The 25388-nt window shown below is 40.0% G+C and overlaps 1 protein-coding gene across 1 annotated transcript in view; it reads left to right on the forward strand.

Annotated features, from left to right (window-relative positions):
- LOC126292261 (serine/threonine-protein phosphatase PP1-beta catalytic subunit) overlaps positions 1 to 25388 on the forward strand; it is an 83766-nt gene that overhangs the window by 37741 nt on the left and 20637 nt on the right. The window contains exon 6 of the mRNA XM_049986161.1: positions 11808 to 11942. Within this exon, the coding sequence (XP_049842118.1) occupies positions 11808 to 11942 (135 nt within the window). The remainder of the gene's footprint in view (positions 1 to 11807; positions 11943 to 25388) is intronic.

The following is a 25388-nucleotide window of genomic DNA, read 5'->3' on the forward strand; positions in this document are numbered from 1 at the left end:
TCCACCCCATGATACAATATTTGTACCCCCTGGTGATGCTGTGTTCAAAGATCGCGTCATCGAGGACTTATTTTCTGAGCATGAGGATGAATTGTCGCATCTCCCCTGATAAGTCACCACAGCTCAGTATTACTGAGCCTTTGTGGTCTACTTTGGAAACAAAATTGTGAGATTGGTATTCACTTCAGTCATCATTACCTTAACCTGCCACTATTTTTCAGGAAGAATGATACACAATTCCTGTGAAAACCGTATGGCACTTGTATTTATCCATTCTGAGGTGACTGGAAGTCCTTTTGAATGCCAGCAGTTTGTGTACTCCTGTTACATATGGTAATGTTTTGTGTTTTCATTATTTCCATATTTTTGTTCACCTCCTGTGCATCAAGAAGGAACATTTTACATTATTTATTTTGTATTTTGAAAGTTTACATTGTGCTATTAAAATAAACTATTTTTGGTCACATTTATGTACTAAAATGTTCATGTCCTCTGAAATTACTAATCTACTCTATCTTAATGTTTATTTTGAAACACAGTGGATGACCAGTTACTTTGCAAAGTTCTCTGGAGTGAGAGAATGTCACTGATCATAAACAGTGTTTCTACGGGTGGAAAATAGTCTCCTCACATCATAAGATATTGACTGCAAATTTTAGGACATGACATATTTACAGATAGAAGTCAAGGATTGTAGTCTTTTCACCATTGAAGATATTACAGGTAGTAGCAAAACAGCATCAAATTCATTCACCACCCTCTACCCAATGTTATCCTTCATGTCAGTCGGCTTTGAACACTCTCAATAATTTCTAACGATTTCCGCGATGGCAACCCAATAGATTCTATTTCTTTAGTCCAATACTAATTCTTTAATCCTGCTGGTAAGGTAGCTAAAATTGCTAAGGACATACTCCAAAGCATTTATTTTTTTTTTGGTAGGTTCGGTGAAAGTATTTTTTTCCCCTCTCACTCAAACTGAAGATTCTTTTGTAAAAGAATCAGTCACAGATTTCAAGACTTGTAAAATGTCCATTATAAAAACCAATAGAACACACTCAGGTGGTAGTGCTAGGTTCAATAGAAATTGTCTTGGGGTTTTGAGAAACAGTTCATGCTGTATAAAATTATTTTATTTCTGGATAGCTGTGTACACATCTTCAGCAATACATTGCAGTGCATGGGCCACTCATTTGAAGTGGATTGAATATGAATAAAATAGGTGTAGGGCAGTTGCCATCTTCAGCATGTAGGCCACAGCATCTGAATATGTGAAAGAACTTGTTGTTCTTGCATGTCCTCAGTCTCTAAGGCCTTTGACTGTGTAAATCATGGAATTCTTTTAGTTAAGCTAAATCATTATGGTTTGAGGGGGGGGGGGGGGCAGTGCACAAATGGTTTAATTCATACTTAACTGGAAGAATGCAGAAAGTTGAAATAAGTGGTTCATGTAATGTTAATACAACAGCAGATTCCTCAAACTGGAGGGGCTATCAAGTATGGGGTCCCACAGGGTTCGGTCTTAGGTCCTTTACTGTTCTTGATATACATTAATGACTTACCGTTCCATATTGATGAAGATGCAAAGTTAGTTCTTTTTGCTGATGATACAAGTATAGTAATAACATCCAAAAACCAAGAACTAAGTGATATAATTGTAAATGATGTTTTTTCACAAAATTATTAAGTGGTTCTCAGCAAACGGACTCTGTTTAAATTTTGATAAAACACAGTATATACAGTTCCATACAGTAAATGGCACAACTCCAGTAATAAATATAGACTTTGAACAGAAGTCTGTAGCTAAGGTAGAATTTTCAAAATTTTTCGGTGTGTCCATTGATGAGAGGTTAAACTGGAAGCAACACATTGATGGTCTGCTGAAACGTCTGAGTTCGGCTACGTATGCTATTAGGGTTATTGCAAATTTTGGTGATAAGAATCTCAGTAAATTAGCTTACTATGCCTACTTTCATTCACTGCTTTCGTATGGTGTCATATTCTGGGGTAATTCATCGTTGAGTAGAAAAGTATTCATTGCTCAAAAGCGTGTAATCAGAATAATTGCTGGAGCCCACCCACGGTCAGATCCTGCAGACATCTATTTAAGGATCTAGGGATCCTCACAGTAACCTCATAGTATATATATTCACTTATGAAATTTGTTGTTAATAATCCAGCCCAGTTCAAAAGTAATAGCAGTGTGCATAGCTATAACACCAGGGGAAAGGATGATCTTCACTATGCAGGGTTAAATCTGACTGGCACAGAAGGGGGTAAATTATGCTGCCACAAAAGTCTTTGGTCACCTACCAAACAGCAACAGAAGCCTGACAGATAGTCAACCAACATTTAAAAATAAATTAAAAGAATTTCTAGATGACAACTCCTTCTACTCATTGGCTGAATTTTTGGATATAAATTAAGGGAGGGAAAAAAACTAACTTAAGCATTAGTGTCATGCAATATTTTGTGTAATGTAATATCTTGTACAGACATCTTTCATTAACCTGACACGTTCCACATCATTACGAAGGGTTGTATTCATGATCTATGGAACAAGTATTAATCTAATCCAGAAGCTTAAGAATATTATTCTTACAACAAGATACTGTTGAATGATGTGTGTTCCAACATTTTGCAGGAAATCAGTGGCTTTGAGGAATCTTCTGTTTCAAGTTTGCCAGCAGTGAGATTATAAGTGAAATGTTGACATTTGCCAGTTGTTTTGTTGATAGCTATGAATATGTGGTGGCTACTTGTATAATGCAGTACATTTTTGAGTCTCCTGATAGCAAAAATCTAAAGAGTTTCTCCATAATTTCGATTCATTGGCAATGTGAAGGAACTAAAAGTTTGTACCGTGGAATGTTCAGAGGAAGATAGCAGAGCGCATAATTTGGAAAAAGACATTTATGGTGTTTGGAGTCTTTTGCATATGTGTCAATGATATGTACTTCTTAGACAATTCGACTCAATTGTCCTTTGCGTGTTCATGACCACACAGTGTTATTGAAGTTGACACTTTTATAGAGCAGCCAATATGCTAATTGCACACTATAAAATAGACCAATCCCTTCATCAGTAGTGTAGTGTTGGCTGATGTAACCCAAGATCATAATATAGATAGTGGTAGACAGTAGTTTTTGATGCAACAGGAGGCATGATGAACACACAGTTATCTCTTTGGAAATACTACTTGGCAGAGTTTACTTGGTGCGTACACTCCCTAGCTCTGAATAGATAGAAGCTGCGAGTAATCGGAAACCTTTGGCGGGATAGTCTTTTGTTTGCCCCACTGCCAGTCTTGACAGCTCACAAAACCCTTCTCTACACACAATAATTGCTGCTACAAGACTACACACAGTATTTTTGCTTTATCAGCTTTCCTTTTGAGAATTGAAATTCTTATTGTTAGAAAATCAAACAGAAGCACATCCTTCACAATCCAACTCAAAGTGCAGTTATCCAAATTTTATTGCACTGGAAAGTGATTTTTAGAGATAATTTGCTTCCTGTGTTAAACTTCATGAGTAGGTTGGATTCTGATATTGTGCCAAGAGAGAAGCACTCCGAATGTGAGAAAATCTGAACAGTAATAAAGAAATATGTAATTCTATGTAGCACAAAGTTAAAATATATGTAAATTTGTCATTGTAGCAAACTATAATAATAAAATGAAATATCAGTCACGGCAACATAACTTGTGAACGTTTATACTTCTTTCCATGAGTGTAGGTATGGAAGAAAAGAATATGTAATTACATAAAAATCCAGACTTTAATGATTGGATTTCTTAGTGTCTAGATGCTGTGTGTTCTCATCCTTCTACTAAAAGTATTCTGCAAGCCACTTCATGGTGTGTGGTGCAGGGTACATCTACAACCACTACCTTTTTACCCCTTTCCTGTTCTGTTCACAAATGGCTCGTGGGAAAAAAAGGATTGTTGGTAGGGCTCTGTATGACTTCTGATTTTCCCACCCTGATCATTTCACTAGATGTATGTGGGGGAAAAAATAAGTTGCCCAACTCTTTTTGGAATCCAAGCACTCAAAGTAGCAACAGTGACCCTCTTTGTGATATAGACATCTCTTGTAGTGTGTGCCACTGGAGCTCATTGAGCATCTCTGTAACATTGTCCTGCTGAGCAAATGATTCCGTGACAAAATGCGTTTTTCCCATCGGATCTTCCCTATATCTCTTGTTAATGCTACTCGGTATAGGGCCCAGAATAATGAATAACACTCGAGAATCGGTTGAACAAGTGTTTTTAAGCCACGTCTTTCATGGATGAATTATATTTCCTTAATGTAAATTTATGTTTGCATTTCTTCTCTGGTTTCAGCTTTTTCTGTTTATTTTGTACAGTCGTTCGACTTAAAGTAGTACTGGATGGTTATTCTAGGTTCAAGTGATTTGTTGCTTATAGTGTAACAGTATAGTGTAGTTAACTATTTATGCACAATGTTATGTTTTCTTACGTTCAGGGTTAACTGCTAGTCCCTGCACCAATTGTAGACCCTCTCCAGGTCTTACTGCATTACAGTACAATCTTATGGAGTTGCAACCTTACAGCAGACAACAGCATCATCTGTGAACAGCCTTGCAGAGACTAAAAGGTTGACCACCCAATTATTGATACAAATTGCACATAGTAGTGGCTCTATAGCACACATCTACATGATTACTCTGCTATTCACAGTAAAGTGCCTGACAGAGGATTCAATGAACCACCTTCAAGCTGTCTCTACCATTCCACTCTCGAACGGCATGCCGGAAGAACAAGCACTTAAATTTTTCTGTGCTAGCCCCGATTTCTCCTATTTTGATGATCATTTCTCCCTATATCGGTGGGTGTGCCAACATAATGTTTTTGCAATCGGAGGAGAAAACTAGTGATTGAAATTTCGTGATAAGATCCCGTCGCAACAAAAAATGCCTTTGTTTTAATGATTGCCAGTCCAATTCACATACCATGTCTGCGGCACTATCACCCCTATTTCACGATAATACAAAATGAGCCACCCTTCTTTGTACTTTTTCGATGTTATCCGTCAGTTCCGCCTGATGCAGATCCCACACCACACAGCAATACTCCAGAATAGGGCAGACAGGTGTGGTGTAAGCAGTCTCTTTAGTAGACCTGTTGCACCTTCTAAGTGTTCTGCCAATGTATCACAGTCTTTTGTTTGCTCTACCCACAACATTATCTATGTGATCGTTCCAATTTAAGTTGTTTGCAATTGTAATCCCTAAGTATTTAATTGAATTTACAGCCTTCAGATTAGTGTGACTATCAGGTAATCGAAATTTAGTAGATTTCTTTTAGTATTCATGTGAATAACTTCACACTTTCCTTTATTCACGGTAAATTGCCACTTTTTGCACCATGCAGATATCTTATCTAAATCATTTTGTAATTCATTTTAGTCATCTGATGACTTCACAAGATGTTAAATGACAGCATCATCTGCGAACAATCTAGTAGGGCTACTCAGATTGTCTCCTATGTCGTTAATATAGATCAGGACAATAGAGGGTCTATAACACTTCCTTGGGGAAGACCAGATATCACTTCTGTTTTAATCTATGACTTTGTCTATTACTACGAATTGATACCTTTCTGACAGGAAATCAGGAATTCAATCGCACAACTGAGGTGATGTTTCATAGGCACACAGTTTCGTTAGAAGATGCTTGTGAGGAACGGTGTTGAAAGCCTTCTGGAAATCTAAAAATATGGAACCAATTTGACATCCTCTGTCGATAGAACTCATTACTTCATGAGTATAAAGAACTAGTTGTGTTTCGCAAGAACAATATTTTCTTAATCCGTGCTGACTATGTCAATAAACCGTTTTCTTAGAGGTACTTCATAATGTTGGAATACAGTATATGTTCAAAAACCCTAATGCAAATTGACATTAGTGACATGGGCCTGTAATTCAATGGATGAATCCTACTTCCCTTTTTTGGGTATTGGTGTGAGTTGAGCAATTTTCCAGTCTTTAAGTACGGATCTTTCTGTGAGCGAGTGGTTGTATATAATTGCTAAATATGGGGCTATTATATCAGCATACTCTGAGAGGAACATGACTTGTATACAATCTGGACCAGGACCCTTGTCTTTATTAAGTGCTTTAAGCTGCTTTGTGACACCGAGGATATCTACTTCTATGTTTCTCATCTTGGCAGTTGTTCTTGATTGGAATTCAGGAATGTTTGCTTAGCCTTCTTTGGCGGAGGAGTTTTGGAAAACCATGTTCACTAACTCTGCTTTAGCAGCACTGCCATCAGTGACTTCACCGTTGTTATCGTGCAGTGAAGGTATTCACTATGTCTTGCCACTGGTGTGCTTTATGCATGAGTAGAATCTCTCTGGGTTTTCTGCCAGATTTCAAGACAGAGTTTCATTATGGAAATTATTAAAAGCATCTCGCATTGAAGTATGTGCTATATTTTGAACTTCTGTGAAACTTTGCCAGTCTCGTGGATTTTGTGTTTTTTTTTTTTTTTAATTTGGCATGCTTTTTTTTGCTGGTTCTGCAGCAGCAATCTGACCAGTTTTGTGTACAATCACTTACTAATTTATGCGGTATATATCCCTCAAATGCTGTTGGTACTACCTCTTTGAAATCATTCCACAACTTTTCTATGTTTACATGACCAGATCAGCTTTTTTAAGTATATGTTGCATTTCTTTTTGATGGTTGTAGGTTTTGCGGCATTCAGTCTAGCAGCAACTGTTTTGTGGTCCCTAACCCCTGTATTTGTCACAATACTTACTATTTGTCCAGGATTATTTGTTGCTGAAACGTTAAGTATGCTTTTGCAACCATTTACACTTAGTGGGCTCATGAACTAATTGTTTTGGATTACGTTTTATGCCTGCCGCTGGCTTTAAACGTATAATTTTTCCAGCATGTCGAGGGTAGATTGAAGTCACCGCCAACTATAACTGTATGAGTGGGGTACCTATTTGAAATGACTCAAGTTTTCTTTGAACTGTTCAGCAACTAGATCTTGTGTATCGGGGGGGGGGGGGGGGGGGGTGAAATGATTCAATTAATTCAGTCTGATTTTCAAGTATAACCTCTACCCATGCTATTTCCCAGGAACTATCATTTCAGTTTCACTACAAGGCAAACTACTTCTGACAGCAATAAATACTCCACCACCAACTGTATTTAATCTATCCTTTCTGAACACTGCTAGATCATTTGAAAAAATTTCGGCTGAACTTATTTCCGTCTTTAGCCAGCTTTCTGTAGCTATAACTATTTGAGCTTCATTGATTTCTATTAGGGCTTGGAGCTCTGGTTCTTTCCCAACATAGCTATGACAATTTACAACTACAACACTGTTCGCTTCTAAAACTAACTGACTGTGTTTTACCTCTCCCCTTTTAGACAGATGCCCTGTCTGTGGTTCCCTGAGACCCTCTAACTTAAAAAACTGCCCAGTCTCTTCCATACAGGCCCCATACCCATGTAGCTGCTACCTGTATGTAGTGGGCTCCTGACCTCTTAAGGAGAACCTGGAAACCCACCACCCGATGGTGCACGTCAAGGGATCTGCAGCCTACAGTCACAGAATCTCCTGAGCGTCTGATTCAGACCCTCTACCCAGCTCTACATCAAAGGACCACAATGGGTTCTATCAACAATGCTGCTGATGGTGAACTCCACCATAATCTTGCAAGCAAGACTGGTGGTCTTTACCATTTCTGCTAGCCACCTGAAACCAGAGAGAATCTCCTCCGATCCAAAGCAACACACGTCATTGGTACAGACAAGAGCCACCATCTGCAGTTGGCTGAACCCTGTACTCTTCGTGGCATACGGAAGCACCCTTTCCACATCCGGAATGCGCACTGGCTTCCTTCCCCTCCTTGGCAGCCATGTTCCTAAGGGGCCTCATTATGCTCCTAATGTTGGAGCTCCCAACTACAGCAAACCCACCCTCTGTGAATGCCCAGACTTTGCAGGCCGACAAGCTTCCTCTGGAAGAGGGTGCATAACTGCCTCTGGCTCAGACATCGTCAGTCACAGATAACATCCGAAACCTGTTTGTCAAACAAACCGGGGAGGCCCTACGATCGTCCCTTTTGGGAAGTTTTTTGCTGCCGGCCAGACTTTTGAATGATCTCCTATTCAACTATGGGTGAGGATCAACCTCGGTGCAGGCCGTACCCGGGGCGGCCCCAGCAGTGGACCGATTGGGGGGACACGTGGGACGTCCCTCGCGTCCAACCTCCCACAGTGCTACCCCTTGGCAGCAGCCTCAAGCTGTGTGAAGGAAGCCAATGCAGCCTGGAGCAGTGAGCGAAGGGTCACCAACTCAGCTCGCTTCTGTACACTGCAGTCACAGTTCCTATCCATTACTGCAGTCGCTTCTGTTGGAAGCTCGTAAAAATATATAATTAACGGTGTACTCGCCTTATTAGCAGCAGGAACACGAGGTGCTCTGTCTCTGGTGGTCTATTCGACACTGAACTATAATTACCAAAACAAACCCTTGGGGTACTCCCAAAATTACCTTTAGATTTGTTGTTTTTGTTGCATTTTGTCAAGTTATATTTGTAGGGAAGTCCAGTATCCAATCACAGATTCTGTCCAGTATTCGGTAAACTCATGTTTTGTTCACTAAACGACTGTGCAGAACTGTATTTAATGTCTTCCAGAAATAAATAAATATGGCATCAACCAGATGCCTATGGCCAAACAGAGTGAACTGAATTTTGCTATCTCTCTTGGTTCCTGATGCAGTGTTGATTTTTATAGGGGAGACTTTTTTATCTAAGAATGTCATAATGTTTGAATATAAAACCTGTTCCATAATTCTAGAACAAGTTTCTGTTGGCAGTACAGACCTAGAATTATGTCTGTCAGGTGGCCTTTCTTAAAAACGTGAATATGTGCTTTTTTCCAATTTGTAGGTATCCTTCTTTGCTCCAGTGACCTATAACAAACTACTACTAGATTGGGAGCATACTATTAACACACTGTCGTCTGGCAACACCTCAGTGGTGTCGTGCATATTATCGTGCAGTGGCTGGCAGCAGCACTTCAGTATCCTTTGCATTATGTTGGTGTTTTGTTTAGGTAACAATAAGTTACACAAGCCAACAAGTTTTTTGTTTTTATAACTTCCTTTGCCCTTTCATCGTGGCTGACGAAAGAGACGATATAGTTACTTATGATGAATGCATGGAGCACAACTTGGAAGTTGCCACTACATCACATACGTCTCATGATCCGGTTGACAGACTTTCCGGTCACATAAAGCAATACCAACTAATAGGCCTATGTATTTCCGAAACAATAAACAAAAACGAAGAAACTGCCATATATATTCCAAAACATGACAGAACAACAAACTTAATGTGCAAGTCTTGTGGAGTTACATTATGTCTTGGAGACAATTTTGTTGCATATCGTGTGAAAGAGAAGTACTGAGTACCAAAGACAATGCAAATAAACAAATACATGAAACAAACAAATTTTGTATTTACATATGTGTGGCTTTGAAGTTTCATGAAAGTAGGGAAACAGGGTTTAGAACTTATGAGAACTAATGATGAGATTAGTAAAACATAACAATTTATAATCTCTTCGTAATATCAAGAACAGCTGGCGACAAGACAAGTAATCTGAATTAGCGGTGCTGACGTCTAGTTAATAAATTTGTAAGAGACATGCAGACGGCAAAGTGTTAAAATACGAAGAGCGCACATTGCAATGCAACTGAAGAAAGATATTAGTTTCTCCTACAGCCATCTCATATAATGATCATGGGAACAAAATTAGAACAACATGTACATAATTTGTTCTCTACAAGCCATCTATCAGTGGGTGGGTGTGGGGATAAACTCCAGTCGTGAATTATGTCTGGAAAGAGCGACTGTCTGCAAGCCCCTGTAAGAGCTGTAATTTATCTGAATTCTTCCTCATTGCCATATCTTGAGATTCACATGGGAAGAAGTAATATCTTGTCTGACTCTCTTTGAGCTGTAGAGTTGTGGAATTTTAACTGTAAATCTCTCTGTGATGTACAGCACCTCTCCTGTAGCATCTAATACCAGAGTTCAGTGACTATCTCCATAACACTCTTGCACTTGTTAAACTAATCCTTAAGCAAATACACCACTCTTAAGTCAATATTTCTATCTGATCTATTAATAGTATGTGTAAAGAAAGGGTGACAAATTGATTAACAATTCCCAAGAATCCGTTGTGGTTTTGTAAGCTTACCTCTTTTGTGGGTACATTACCTTTTTTGAGTTTCTTAAACCTCTTTGCCATCTTCCCCTGGATAGTGCTGCAGATCTATACATTTTTGGTTTATTAGGGTTTTCAGTGATGTATCAGCAATAATACAGTTCAACCATAATGAGTCATTATGGCTTTACATCAGTTCTCTGCACTTTGTTACAGTTTTGTGTCAGTAAAATTTTCCACTATGTCATCCACAAACAGCCTCGTACGGCTTTGTGTTATCCATCAGATCTTTTATATACAGGATGTTTGTCTCCATGTATCAAATGTCTACGGATGATAGATCACATCGGAGACAAAGTGTTGGCTGACACTTTCCAGTGACAAGAAGACCTTTAGTATTCAACAGCTCTAGTACTACATGATTTTACTGAACTGGAAGGGTGTGCTGCATACTACTTACCCCAGTGAATTCATAGTGATCTTGAACAATAAAACCTTAAGGATGAGTGTTTCTTAGTGGAGAAAGATATTTTAGAAGCAAATCATGAACTTTAATTTTGCTGGGCCTATGCCCTTCCGTATGGAGAAAATGCCTGGATTATAGAGTGCACACAAGGCTTGCACACATCACAGGCTGTTGACACCCTGCCACCTCTTAGGGGCATATGAAATACCAAAGGATGTCTAGTGCAACTGGAAAGTGAGCTGTAGAATACACACATGCTCATACTTTCCAATAGCCATTCTACTGTTGAGCAGCTTTGTGAAGATGAATTATTAGCATTGTGTATTGTTTGTATACGACGTTTACAGCAATGACTTAAATATTTATTAACAGCAATGACTTAAATATTTATTATAATAAAGTGTGGTAGAAAACAGAAAAAGTTAATTTTAACTTATCTTGTTTCAGTGTCAGTGTCCAGAAGTGGCCAAATTAGATTCAGATACTCCAAAAATGAAGTTATGAAATGATTGAAATACTAATTTCAATAGTTCAGTTTAATATTGTACAATATAACTTACATTGACAATACTGATTATTTTTATGTGATTTTGTTTAAGTTGAATGTAAAAATACATGGATGAATAATTTTCAGAATGTACATATTTTTGTGAAAAAAGGGTGCCAAATATTTTCATAACTATCCAAAGGACAAAGAAATAGAAGTAATTGTTAAATATAGTAAAAATCAACCCCCCCCTCCCCCCAGTAACTGCAGAGAATTATGCAAATATTGAACAAAGTGTTACTGAGCGATTCGTTAACAGTGAGGCTGGCATTAATAGTAAACTAAGACAAAAGAAACTTAATCTTCGGTTGTTACAATCAGTTTTGCTGCATGGTCCCAGCTGACAATGTATCCTATTCTGCAGCTCTGAGGCAGGATTTGTCTGAAAGCTAGCAACATTTTGCCTAGTTTAAATGCATATCGATGATCCAGTTCCTCAAATATTTGATAGGTTTGTTACCTGTACTCTTGAAATTATGTATATTCCACCAAGGCCTTCACATTACCATATATTTGCAATAATGCTAATTACTTTTAGCAATATTTTCAGATTCACGTTAAAGTTTGTTTTAGGTTGTGGAGGACGGCTATGAGTTCTTTGCGAAGAGGCAGCTGGTAACGCTGTTTTCTGCACCAAACTATTGTGGTGAATTTGACAATGCTGGCGGGATGATGTCAGTGGATGAAACGCTCATGTGTTCTTTCCAGGTAAATAGGCATAATAATTACCATTAGTGTTTGTGTAAGAACAAATAAATGGTGCCTCTGCCTCTTGCAGTTGTTGCAAGAATGGAAAATCTGCCTTGTACTTTTAGTAAAATTACGGTCCTGTATTTTTAGAATTAAGTTTAATATACAGTCCCTGGCCAATTTATTAGATGCACTACAATTTTTAAGCAAATTTTGATTTATGTCTAATGATTTTTCAACACATAAAGTGTGATAAAATGATTGTGTGTAGCATACTTCATAACTAAGGTGATAAAACAAAAAAAATAAAATGTAGTATTTGTTGAAAATATTTTATTTCAATAATTACAACAAAAGATATTGTGAAAGTGAAAACATTACTTTTGATATTTCATTGAGCCACCTTTTGTAGCTATGAGAGCCTTAATACGACATGGCTGTCCATGCAGGACTGCACTGTATTGTGCATTTGTGGATGATGGTACCACACATGGATGACCTTCTCTAAGAGCTGTGTTCTGTTGTGATGACATCTTTTTGCGACCTCCCTCTTCATTAGTTCCCATACATTTTCTCTGGGATTCATGTCAGAACTATTACCTAACCAGTCTAACAGAGGGATATTTTGTTCCTTCAGAAAGGATTTAACTGACCTGACTGTGTGACAGGGAGCTTCATCCTGCATAAAAATAAATGGTTCCCCATTCGAGAACCATTCTCGGTACTGGTCTTGCCTCATTATGCCATTAACCACATAAAGACGTCCTGTACCCTTGCCACAGATGACAGACAAAATCACTTTGCATGTATTACGGTCTGAATAATGCAGTCTGTATGAAATTTTTCTCCTGTTTGATGGTGCACATACTGAGATTTGTTGGTTAAAACTTCAAACGTGCTTTCATCGCTGAATCATACCTGTAAAAATAAAGAAGCAATTAAATGATTAGTGGAAAAATCTCATATAAAGATGTGAAACAAATGCTAACAAAGAGATAGTGGGGCTGGCCAGTACTTAGCTCGGTACAGCCGATAGATACCCAAAACAGAACAGAAAATTTACCTATCCTAGCTTTCGGAACTTTGTTCCTTCATCAGGGAGGAGAGAGGGGGGGAAAAAAGAGGGGAAGAAGGGAAAGTGGATTCAGTTACTCATAACCCAGGTTATGAAGCAACAAGGGAAAGATAAACAGGGAGGGCAGCAAAGATGGAGGCATGGGTGTCAGAGGGAAATACTGTGCCAGCTTCAAACCAAAGAGGATGCATACAGAAGTAAAGAGGTATATAGTATAAAGATAAACACAACAGTGTAGGATGAAAAGATGCTTGAATGGCTAAAGAGGACAGGGAAAGAGGAGATGACTGAAGAGTAAATGGGAGTGAGGTTGGTTAACGTAGGTTCAGTCCAGGGGAATGGCGGGATGAAAGGATGTGTTGGAGTGCAAGTTCCAATCTCTGCAGTTCTGAGGGACTGGTGTTGGGTGGGAGAAGCCAAATGGCACATACGGTGTAGCAGGTTCCTAGAGTTATGTTGGAGGGCATGTTCTGCTACTGGGTATTGGACATCTCCTAGGCGGACAGTTCGTCTGTGCCCGTTTATGCACTCAGCCAGTTTAGTTGTCATCATACCAATTTAAAAGGCTGTGCAGTGCAGGCATGTCAGCTGATAAATGACATTTTGTTTCACATGTGGCCCTGCCTTGAATTGTGTGTGTTTTACCAGTAGCAGGGCTGGAGTAGGTGGTTGGGGGGGGGGGGGGGGGGATGCATTGGGTAGGTTTTGCAGCGGCGTGTGTTACAGCGGTAGGAACTCCTGAGTAGAGAAGGTGGTCTGGGAATATTGTAGGGTTTGACAAGGATGTTGCGGAAGTTAGGGGAGCGACGAAAGGCAAATCTGGGTGGTGTGGGGAGAATATTATCAAGGGATGATATCGTTTCGGGGCATGACTTGAGAAAGTTATGTGACGGAGCAATTTGTTGATGTATTCGAGGCCAATTTATTAGTGTTGTATTGAGTGACAAGGGGGATGCTTTTGTGTGGTCTGGGGGTAGGAACATTGTTGGACGGGCAGGAATGTCTTGCTTGGGAGATCTGTTTGTGGACAAGGTCTGCAGGATAGTTGCAGGAGAGGAAAGCACTGGTCAGGTTATTGGTGTAATTGTTGAGGGATTCATCACTGGAGCAGATATGTTTGCCATGAATACCTAGGCTGTAGGAAAGGGAGCGTTTGATGTGGAATGGATGGCAGCTGTGAAGGTGACGGTACTGTTGTTTGTTTGGGGGTTTGATCTGGACGGAGGTGTGGATGTGAGCTTCAACAGGATGAAGGTCAACATCCAGGAAGGTGGCTTGGGTTTAGGAGAAGGACCAGGTGAAATTCAGATTTGAAAAAGAGTTGAGGTTATGGAGGAAATTAAGGAGTGTTTCTTCACCATGAGTCCAGACCACAAAGATGTTTCCAGAATGAGATTTTCACTCTGCAGCGGAGTGTGCACTGATATGAAATTTGCTGACAGATTAAAACTGTGTGCCGGACCGAGGCTCTAACTCGGGATCTTTGAATTTCATGGGGAAGTGCTTACCAACTGAGGAGAGCTTCTGTAAAGTTTGGAAGGTAGGAGACGAGGTACTGGCAGAAGTGAAGCTGTGAGGATGGGTCGTGAGTCGTGCTTGCGTAGCTCAGTTGGTAGAGCACTTGCCCATGAAAGGCAAAGGTCCCGAGTTCGAGTCTCGGTCTGCCACACAGTTTTAATCTGCCAGGAAGTTTCATAAAGATGTTATCTATAAACCAATACCAGGCCAGGGGAAGCAGCTGTTGGGTCTTCAGGAAAGCCTCTTCCATGTGGCACATGAAGAGGTTGCCATAGGACAGAGCCATCCTGGTTTCCATGGCACATAGTTAATGTACTATGAATAAATTTACACAGATTATATAATGTCATAAATAATTTTAAAGTTAAATTACCGATCCCCAGAAGACCACATCTTTATCACACCATTGTTTAGCCCACTTCAGACACATCCTTTCTTTGTGACTGTTAACTTTGGTTTTCTAGCGGGTCAACAAGTCTTGAAATCAGTATCGTTCAACTTTTTATGAACAGTGTGTTCAGTTGCATTCACATTAGCCTCTTCGTTGAGATTTTATCTGTTTTGTTGCTTCAAATCTATTTTCTAGGCAAATTATTTTGAGAAATCTTTCTGAGCTTTGGGTGCAAATTGGTTTTCTTCCACATTTATTCTTCCTTCTGGGGCTCACTTATTCAGCTGAATCAATTTTATTTATGTGCCTCATGCATGCGTCTAACATTTCCAAATTTCATGAATTTTTCCGATTGGAATAAATTTTCGTATTAATGAGGGCTTTGACGTTAACTTTTTTTATGGGGGTGAAATGTCCCCTCTTCTACCCATTTTAAAGGTCACAATTCGTAATATCTGACTGTTAAACAATCAATCGTGATTTCGATATTACGAAGTTGATAATCAAAGCGAACAAAGTATTACACCCAGTTACAAGCGAGAACGCCACTGAACAGGTCCTTTCCTGTATGATGTACGCTGCACATTGAGACCTACAATAAGTCAACAATCCAATGTCATGTAGCAACAATAGATACCAAAATTCAACAATATAATAAGTGCCCTGCATAACTGTTATAAATTTTTCGATTAATCACATTAAATATAGTACTCAACGTGCAACTATTACAAATATCATTTAAAATGTGCAGTGCATCTAATAATTTGGCCAGGGACTGTATATTTATAAAATTCTAATTTTGTTAGACGACAGTATTATGTAGATTTAGTTTCTGAATTTCTTAAAACTGTGATCTTTATTTCCAAAGTTTACCTCAAAAGTGATACTCGGTGGAAGTGGTGAGGTGCTTTGTCAAGCTTTTTATATTTTTGGAGTCATTGGATTTGGTTGATGGAAACAGTAATACTTGTGTTTATCAAAGTAGTTTAGAGAGCAATTTGCATCCCACAGAGTGATGAAGTTTTTACTAACAATATCCATGTGTTGGGGTGATAAAGCTGATGTCAACATGGTAAGGGGCAATGTGTGTGTCAGATAAGCCCACCAAAAATGCCAATTTGAAATCTGTTGAATGTCTTTCGGGTGCACCAGAGTTTCAATTGTCTGTCAGATCACTTTTTCCACAAACACAGGAACAACTATTCACCATATTTCAGTTCAGTATATCTAAACTTATTGAGATGACGTCCACAAAATTTAAACCCTATAATAGTACAGAAGAGGCTTGTTTAACCAGATTATTGCAGACTCTAGACTTTGCAGATAATCAGACACAAATAATCCAAAATATATTTTTCCTGCTATTTAAAAAACACAGTGTATATTGCAAACTTACTGACCTGCAAGTTATGTTTCCCAATAGTGTTCTTTGCAAAGCTCTTTTGGCAATTGGAAGGATTTTGAAGTGATTTATTAAAATAATTGTACACAGCACACTTATAGGTGTGCATTAATGTGGGCACTCACAATGATGATCTGCTGACCATTAGTTTTCATATAATTCACTCAACAGATCAGAATGATTACATAAGTGGGAATAATGTATTGTCTGCATAGAGCACCAGTCCCATACAGAGAACTAATTTCCACAGTTCAGTTATTCATTGGTGATACAGAGCATTAAACAGTGATTGTTAGGCCCCACCTCAGTGTCAAAGTGACTGTACACAATAAAAGCATACCAACAGTTCACTAATAGAGACCTTTACAAATTGAGTGTTGAGTGCTTGCCGACTTGAAAATAATAGTGATTGGTACGAAACATTATGTGGTATTTATACTTAATTGATGCTTATGGACTGACTACACAAACAAACTGACAAACAAGTTACGTTGTGAAACTTCCTGGCAGATTAAAACTGTGTGCCCGACCGAGACTCGAACTCGGGACCTTTGCCTTTCGCGGGCAAGTGCTCTACCAACTGAGCTACCGAAGCACGACTCACGTCCGGTACTCACAGCTTTACTTCTGCCAGTACCTCGTCTCCTACCTTCCAAACTTTACAGAAGCTCTTCTGCGAAACTTGCAGAACTAGCACTCCTGAAAGAAAGGATATTGCGGAGACATGGCTTAGCCACAGCCTGGGGGATGTTTCCAGAATGAGATTTTCACTCTGCAGCGGAGTGTGCGCTGATATGAAACTTCCTGGCAGATTAAAACTGTGTGCCCGACCGAGACTCGAACTCGGGACCTTTGCCTTTCGCGGGCAAGTGCTCTACCAACTGAGCTACCGAAGCACGACTCACGTCCGGTACTGGCAGAAGTAAAGCTGTGAGTACCGGACGTGAGTCGTGCTTCGGTAGCTCAGTTGGTAGAGCACTTGCCCGCGAAAGGCAAAGGTCCCGAGTTCGAGTCTCGGTCGGGCACACAGTTTTAATCTGCCAGGAAGTTTCATATCAGCGCACACTCCGCTGCAGAGTGAAAATCTCATTCTGGAAACATCCCCCAGGCTGTGGCTAAGCCATGTCTCCGCAATATCCTTTCTTTCAGGAGTGCTAGTTCTGCAAGTTTCGCAGAAGAGCTTCTGTAAAGTTTGGAAGGTAGGAGACGAGGTACTGGCAGAAGTAAAGCTGTGAGTACCGGACGTGAGTCGTGCTTCGGTAGCTCAGTTGGTAGAGCACTTGCCCGCGAAAGGCAAAGGTCCCGAGTTCGAGTCTCGGTCGGGCACACAGTTTTAATCTGCCAGGAAGTTTCATATCAGCGCACACTCCGCTGCAGAGTGAAAATCTCATTCTGGAAACATCCCCCAGGCTGTGGCTAAGCCATGTCTCCGCAATATCCTTTCTTTCAGGAGTGCTAGTTCTGCAAGTTTCGCAGAAGAGCTTCTGTAAAGTTTGGAAGGTAGGAGACGAGGTACTGGCAGAAGTAAAGCTGTGAGTACCGGACGTGAGTCGTGCTTCGGTAGCTCAGTTGGTAGAGCACTTGCCCGCGAAAGGCAAAGGTCCCGAGTTCGAGTCTCGGTCGGGCACACAGTTTTAATCTGCCAGGAAGTTTCATATCAGCGCACACTCCGCTGCAGAGTGAAAATCTCATTCTGGAAGTTACGTTGTGATTATGGTCTTAAAATGTTGGCTACTGTCTGCATGACACCATTGTTTAAATGCTGAGTATTAGGCTTGAATTCGCTGGGAACTGCACACACTAAATGCTGGCCACTGACTGTTGCTTTGTGCAGAACGCCAATTTAAAGATGCGCGCAGTACAATTATCATAAAATTTTAGAATAATAACCTATTGCACTTTAGATAGTAACTTCAAAAACAAAAAAGTACAAATACACACTAAGCAAAGACACTGTTTTGATTGATACTCCCCTTGTCAGAAAAGCTTCAGGACAGCGCCCCCCCCCCCCCCCCCCCTCGAGTTTACAGTACTAAAAAGGAACAAATGTTTATATGTTATATGGTATCCACACATTCTTGAAATTACCTTGGCCATGATTCTGCCAAATTCACTTGGTGGGAGGGTTGTGCTTAGTAACACACAAGGTAAAATAGATGCTGATTGTGAGCAAAGAGTGAAAATTAAGTTCTGTGTTAAGCTCAGGGAAACCCCTAGTGAAATGTGGGCAGTGATTAAGCAAACATATGCAGGCAAGGCACTTTCGAGAAGTCATGTTTTTGAATGGCACAAAAGTTTTCATAAAGGCAAAGCTTCAGTGCAGAAAGATCCCAGAGCTGGTCACCTGTCTACAGCACATACCGATTCAGATGTGGAATATGTAAGGCAGTTATTGCAAGAAGACCATCGTGTAACTGTGCATGCAATGTCAGAACAACTTAATTTGAATTGTGATGTGTGTCATAAGATCTTACACGAAGATTTAGAGAAACAGAAACTTAATGTGGAAGTTGTCCCTCACACACTAAAAGATGAACAGAAAGAAGATACATCTACATCTACATCTACATCTACATGACTACTCTGCAATTCACATTTAAGTGCTTGGCAGAGGGTTCATCGAACCACAATCATACTATCTCTCTACTATTCCACTCCCGAACAGCGAGCGGGAAAAACGAACACCTAAACCTTTCTGTTCGAGCTCTGATTTCTCTTATTTTATTTTGATGATCATTCCTTCCTATGTAGGTTGGGCTCAACAAAATATTTTCGCATTCGGAAGAGAAAGTTGGTGACTGAAATTTCGTAAAAAGCTCTCGCCGCGACGAAAAACGTCTATGCTGTAATGACTTCCATCCCAACTCGTGTATCATATCTGCCACACTCTCTCCCCTATAACGCGATAATACAAAACGAGCTGCCCTTCTTTGCACCCTCTCGATGTCCTCCGTCAATCCCACCTGGTAAGGATCCCACACCGCGCAGCAATATTCTAACAGAGGACGAACGAGTGTAGTGTAAGCTGTCTCTTTAGTGGACTTGTTGCATCTTCTAAGTGTCCTGCCAATGAAACGCAACCTTTGGCTCGCCTTCCCGACAATATTATCTATGTGGTCCTTCCAACTGAAGTTGTTCGTAATTTTAACACCCAGGTACTTAGTTGAATTGACAGCCTTGAGAATTGTACTATTTATCGAGTAATCGAATTCCAACGGATTTCTTTTGGAACTCATGTGGATCATCTCACACTTTTCGTTGTTTAGCGTCAACTGCCACCTGACACACCATACAGCAATCTTTTCTAAATCGCTTTGCAGCTGATACTGGTCTTCGGATGACCTTACTAGACGGTAAATTACAGCATCATCTGCGAACAACCTAAGAGAACTGCTCAGATTGTCACCCAGGTCATTTATATAGATCAGGAACAGCAGAGGTCCCAGGACGCTTCCCTGGGGAACACCTGATATCACTTCAGTTTTACTCGATGATTTGCCGTCTATTACTACGAACTGCGACCTTCCTGACAGGAAATCACGAATCCAATCGCACAACTGAGACGATACCCCATAGCTCCGCAGCTTGATTAGAAGTCGCTTGTGAGGAACGGTGTCAAAAGCTTTCCGGAAATCTAGAAATACGGAATCAACTTGAGATCCCCTGTCGATAGCGGCCATTACTTCGTGCGAATAAAGAGCTAGCTGCGTTGCACAAGAGCGATGTTTTCTGAAGCCATGCTGATTACGTCTCAATAAATCGTTCCCTTCGAGGTGATTCATAATGTTTGAATACAGTATATGCTCCAAAACCCTACTGCAAACCGACGTCAATGATATAGGTCTGTAGTTAAATGGATTACTCCTACTACCCTTCTTGAACACTGGTGCGACCTGCGCAATTTTCCAATCTGTAGGTACAGATCTATCGGTGAGCGAGCGGTTGTATATGAGTGCTAAGTAGGGAGCTATAGTATCAGCGTAATCTGAAAGGAACCTAATCGGTATACAATCTGGACCTGAAGACTTGCCCGTATCAAGCGATTTGAGTTGCTTCGCAACCCCTAAGGTATCTACTTCTAAGAAACTCATGCTAGCAGATGTTCGTGTTTCAAATTCTGGAATATTCCATTCGTCTTCCCTGGTGAAGGAATTTCGGAAAACTGCGTTCAATAACTCCGCTTTAGCGGCACAGTCGTCGATAACAGTACCATCGGCACTGCGCAGCGAAGGTATTGACTGCGTCTTGCCGCTTGTGTACTTTACATACGACCAGAATTTCTTCGGATTTTCTACCAAATTTCGAGACAATGTTTCGTTGTGGAACCTATTAAAGGCATCTCGCATCGAAGTACGTGCCAAATTTCGAGCGTCTGTAAATTTTAGCCCATCTTCAGGATTTCGCGTTCTTCTGAACTTCGCATGCCTTTTCCGTTGCCTCTGCAACAGCGTTCGGACCTTTTTTGTGTACCACGGGGGATCCGTTCCATCTCTTACCAATTTATGAGGTATGAATATCTCAATTGCTGTTGCTACTATATCTTTGAATTTGAGCCACATCTCGTCTACATTCGCATAGTCAGTTCGGAAGGAATGGAAATTGTCTTTTAGGAAGGCTTCTAGTGGCACTTTATCCGCTTTTTTAAATAAAATTATTTTGCGTTTGTTTCTGATGGATTTGGAAGAAATGGTATTGAGCCTAGCTACAATGACCTTGTGATCACTAATCCCTGTATCAGTCATGATGCTCTCTATCAGCTCTGGATTGTTTGTGGCCAAGAGGTCAAGTGTGTTTTTGCAACCATTTACAATTCGCGTGGGTTCGTGGACTAACTGCTCTAAATAATTTTCGGAGAATGCATTTAGGACAATCTCGGAAGACGTTTTCTGCCTACCACCGGTTTTGAACAAGTATTTTTGCCAACATACCGAAGGTAGGTTGAAGTCCCCACCAACTATAACCGTATGAGTGGGGTATTTATTTGTTACGAGACTCAAACTTTCTCTGAACTGTTCCGCAACTGTATCATCGGAGTCTGGGGGTCGGTAGAAGGAGCCAATTATTAACTTAATTCGGCTGTTAAGTATAACCTCCACCCACACCAATTCGCTCGGAGTATCTACTTCGACTTCACTACAAGATAAACCACTACTGACAGACACCAACACTCCTCCACCAATTCTGCCTAATCTATCTTTCCTGAACACCGTCTGAGACTTCGTAAAAATTTCTGCAGAACTTATTTCAGGCTTTAGCCAGCTTTCTGTACCTATAACGATATCAGCTTCTGTGCTTTCTATTAGCGCTTGAAGCTCAGGGACTTTTCCAGCGCAACTACAACAGTTTACAACTATAATTCCGACTGTTCCTTGATCCAAGCACGTCCTGTAATTGCCAAGCACCCTTTGACATTGCAGCCCATCCCGCACTTTCCCGAGGCCTTCTAACCTAAAAAACCGCCCAGTCCACGCCACAGATAGATGAAGAATTTCCGCTGAACCATTGGATAGGCCCAGATGTTATCCCACATTTGTCAAGGATTATTGCTGGAGATGTAAGTTGGTGCTACCAGTATGACCCTCACAATAGCATCAAACTGCTGAATGGTGGAGACCTGGATCACAAGCCTTGAAAAAAGTCTGACAACCTTCAAGAACAAAGACAATGCTGATAGCACTCTTTGATAGTAAAGGATTAGTTCACCATGAGTATGTTCCTCCAAGTCAAGCAGTGAGCCAACCTCTTTGCATCGAAGCATTGAAACGTTTATGACAAGCAATTCAACATTGCCGTCCTGATTTGTACCATTCTGAGGGCTGGTGACTACCACAATGCAAGATCTGATACTGCTTTACCTGTTATTGAGTATCTGGAGTGAAGAAAAGTTTTAAAAGTTTTAGTTTTCTACATCTTTCATCATCTTACCAATCTATTTTTCACAGCCCCCCTCTCATCTCTGTTATGTACAATGCACTTACCTTGTCACTCTTATTAACTCATGCATGAAGTTTAAGCAGTAATCTCTGACCTGCGTATTATCCTGTCTTCCACTTTTAAGCTCTCAGGTTTTCAAATCTCGTCTGATGCAGTCCCCAGCAATCAGTCTTTCCTTCTCATCCCATGCGGTAAGTCTTCCCTGACCTGCTGTTCTGGATCACTTTCCTGAAATCTACCCATTTTCCTAGAACTCTCCAGTCCTTTCCCTTCACCCTTCTTCCTTCCCCTTCAACCCTCCTGCCTGAAGGAGGAGCCATTGGTTCCGAAAGCTTGCCTAATTACAACCTCCTTTTGTGTGTGTATTCTGCCACCGCTTGGTGAGTCGAGTATCTGGCCAGACATTCTGTTATGCTGTCCCACATCAACCATATTCACCCTACCTCTCGCCTTGCGATTGTCTTATTTCCACATGTGAAAATGTGATTGTAAGGAAAGCTTCATTAAGATATCACTTGCATTCAACAGGCTGTGACAAAGATCTTACAAGCATTGCAGTTGAAAGTTTCCCTGATTGCTTTCAAGATCTCCAGAAATGTTGACAACTGTGTATAGATAACTAAGGGGCTATTTCAGTAGGATCTAGGATTAGTATTTGGCAAGTGCCATTTTCTATTTTTTTTTTTTTTTTTTTTTTTTTTTTTTAAATTTGTCCTGGAACTTATCTGACAAAGGTAGAAGTTGGCTTCATGCCCTAGATAGGTGCATATGATGGATTTGTTTTACCAGACGGAAGTTAGGATGCATACAGGGTTTCCAAAGCTTGTTGATATTTTTCGACCAACTCAGATTGTCTAATTGCAATACTTCATAAACTAAAATACTATTAAGGGAAAACAGAAATATTACTATTGAATGGGTTACATTTTGAGGTGGACACATTCTAGAATACTTAAGAGAACACCAATTTTGAATTACACGGTTCTCAGAAAAGATAAGATGGTTTTTAAGAAGATGGAATGGATGCTTTCAAATAAGGTATATTGATCCCAAAACATATACTTATCCAGAGGAGTCAAAGTCTAACAGTGCATGTGGGTTTCACAAATTGTAAATTTTGAATATTTCTCTAAGTCAGATGTTTCTGTATGAACTATCTACACTGTTATCAACAGACTGTAAAATAGAAACTGAACTACAAAGTTTTGAGGAATACAGTGTGGATAAGACTTTGGAGATTTCATATGTGCATGAATATGTATTACGTATGGACGGGGGTGCAGAAAAAACTGATATTGCGAGGGGTACTATTGCTGTTAGACCTACTTTACCTTCCTTTGTTTCAGTGACACTTTTGGAAGCCTACCTCCTAAGTGCTACTCACCAGGAGCAGATGGTTTGGTATTGACCTTTGGCTTCTTGGGAAAGAGCTAGGCAAATATACAGATAGGAAATCTACTGAAGACATTTACCTGAAGATCGAATGGGGAAAATATTTTTGGATGCCAGATGGTGGGATTGGGGCCTACATCGTCTAATGTCAGTGAAATGCGAGTCACGTGCATAATAATGTATTTAAATGTTAATATTTATTCTGGATATAATAATACATCAACTCTATTTTTTATTCATTTAAAAATTCGACAAACCGTCATCTGTGGATATGCGCCCTGATGTTTTTATCATGTAATAATCGAATCTTTAAATTTTCGGAGTGCAGCAACATGACACACACACACACACACACACACACACACACACACACACAGTGTGGCTTCAGTTGCCAGAGACAGCAGTAGTGTGTGTGAGTTGCATTTGTTTGTGAGTGCATGCATGTGTGTGCATCAGTCATCTATTTTTGACGAACACCTTGGTTTCTGAAATATTTGCTATTTGGTGAGTAGCAACTTTCATTTCCAATAATATTGTTAAATTTAATATTTTTGCTATGGTGTTGATCAATGTTATGTTATTGGTGTCATTATTAACTGAGCAATGTGTCGAAGAGTTTATTAAAAAAAAGTGTCAAACACAAAGTTAGTTTGTTTTGCTAAAGATGACTCGATGCTCCACGAGGCAGGGGTTTTAAAAGATGCCCTACAAATTTGGCCTTCCATATATTGTGCAAACGATTTGCACTGTACAGGAAAGATGTGTCACACACAATAGGTACACCCGACTCCTACAGTCGATTAAATTGACTGTGGCAGAAAATTGCATTGACACCGGCCATTTAGTCCAGTATGAAAATGTTGAAATTGTAGCACAGAATCTGTCTTTTTTGGAACTTGGTGGTGAAAGCAGCAGTTGAATTTTTTTGGTAAACAATTTAATTGACAGATTTAAATCAACCTAGACAAATCATGAAATCTAGTGCTTTCTTTAATGAACTTGCAAAGACATCATAACAGTGCTACAAGAAGAAGAAATAGCTTATCCATGGATAATGTGCAAACTGGATAATCTGCAAGTAGATTATCGGGTGCTTGCTTTGCTAGCAAAAATTACATCCTAAACTACAAGTAGCTGGCAGCTTCATAACACTCAGCGATGTACATCTGGAGACTTCTGTTTATATCCTATATCTTATGTAAGAATAATGGTGACATTTTCCCACTCACACTATAATATTTTTTTGAGAAGGAAACTTTGCTACTCACCATATAGCGAATATGCTGAGTCGCGATAGACACAACAAAAAGATTGACAAAATTATAGCTTTTGGCCATTGAGGCCTTTGTCAGTAATACACACACTTGTGTCTGTGTATGTGCGAATGGATATGTGTGTGTGTGCGCGCGAGTGTATACCTATCGTTTTTCCCCCCTAAGGTAAGTCTTTCTGCTCCCGGGATTGGAATGACACCTTACCCTCTCCCTTAAAACCCACATCCTTTCATCTTTCCCTCTCCTTCCCTCTTTCCCGACGTAGCAACCGCCAGTTGTGAAAGCTTGAATTTTGTGTGTATGTTTGTGTTTGTTTGTGTGTCTATCGACCTGCCAGCATTTTTGTTTGGTAAGTCACATCATCTTTGTTTTTAGATATATTTTTCCCACGTGGAATGTTTCCCTGAAAGAAACTTCCACATGGGAAAAATATATTAAAAACAAAGATTCCAAGACTTACCAAGCGGGAAAGCGCCGG

The sequence above is a fragment of the Schistocerca gregaria genome, chromosome 9 (assembly GCF_023897955.1).
Source record: "Schistocerca gregaria isolate iqSchGreg1 chromosome 9, iqSchGreg1.2, whole genome shotgun sequence".
NCBI lineage: Eukaryota > Metazoa > Arthropoda > Insecta > Orthoptera > Acrididae > Schistocerca > Schistocerca gregaria.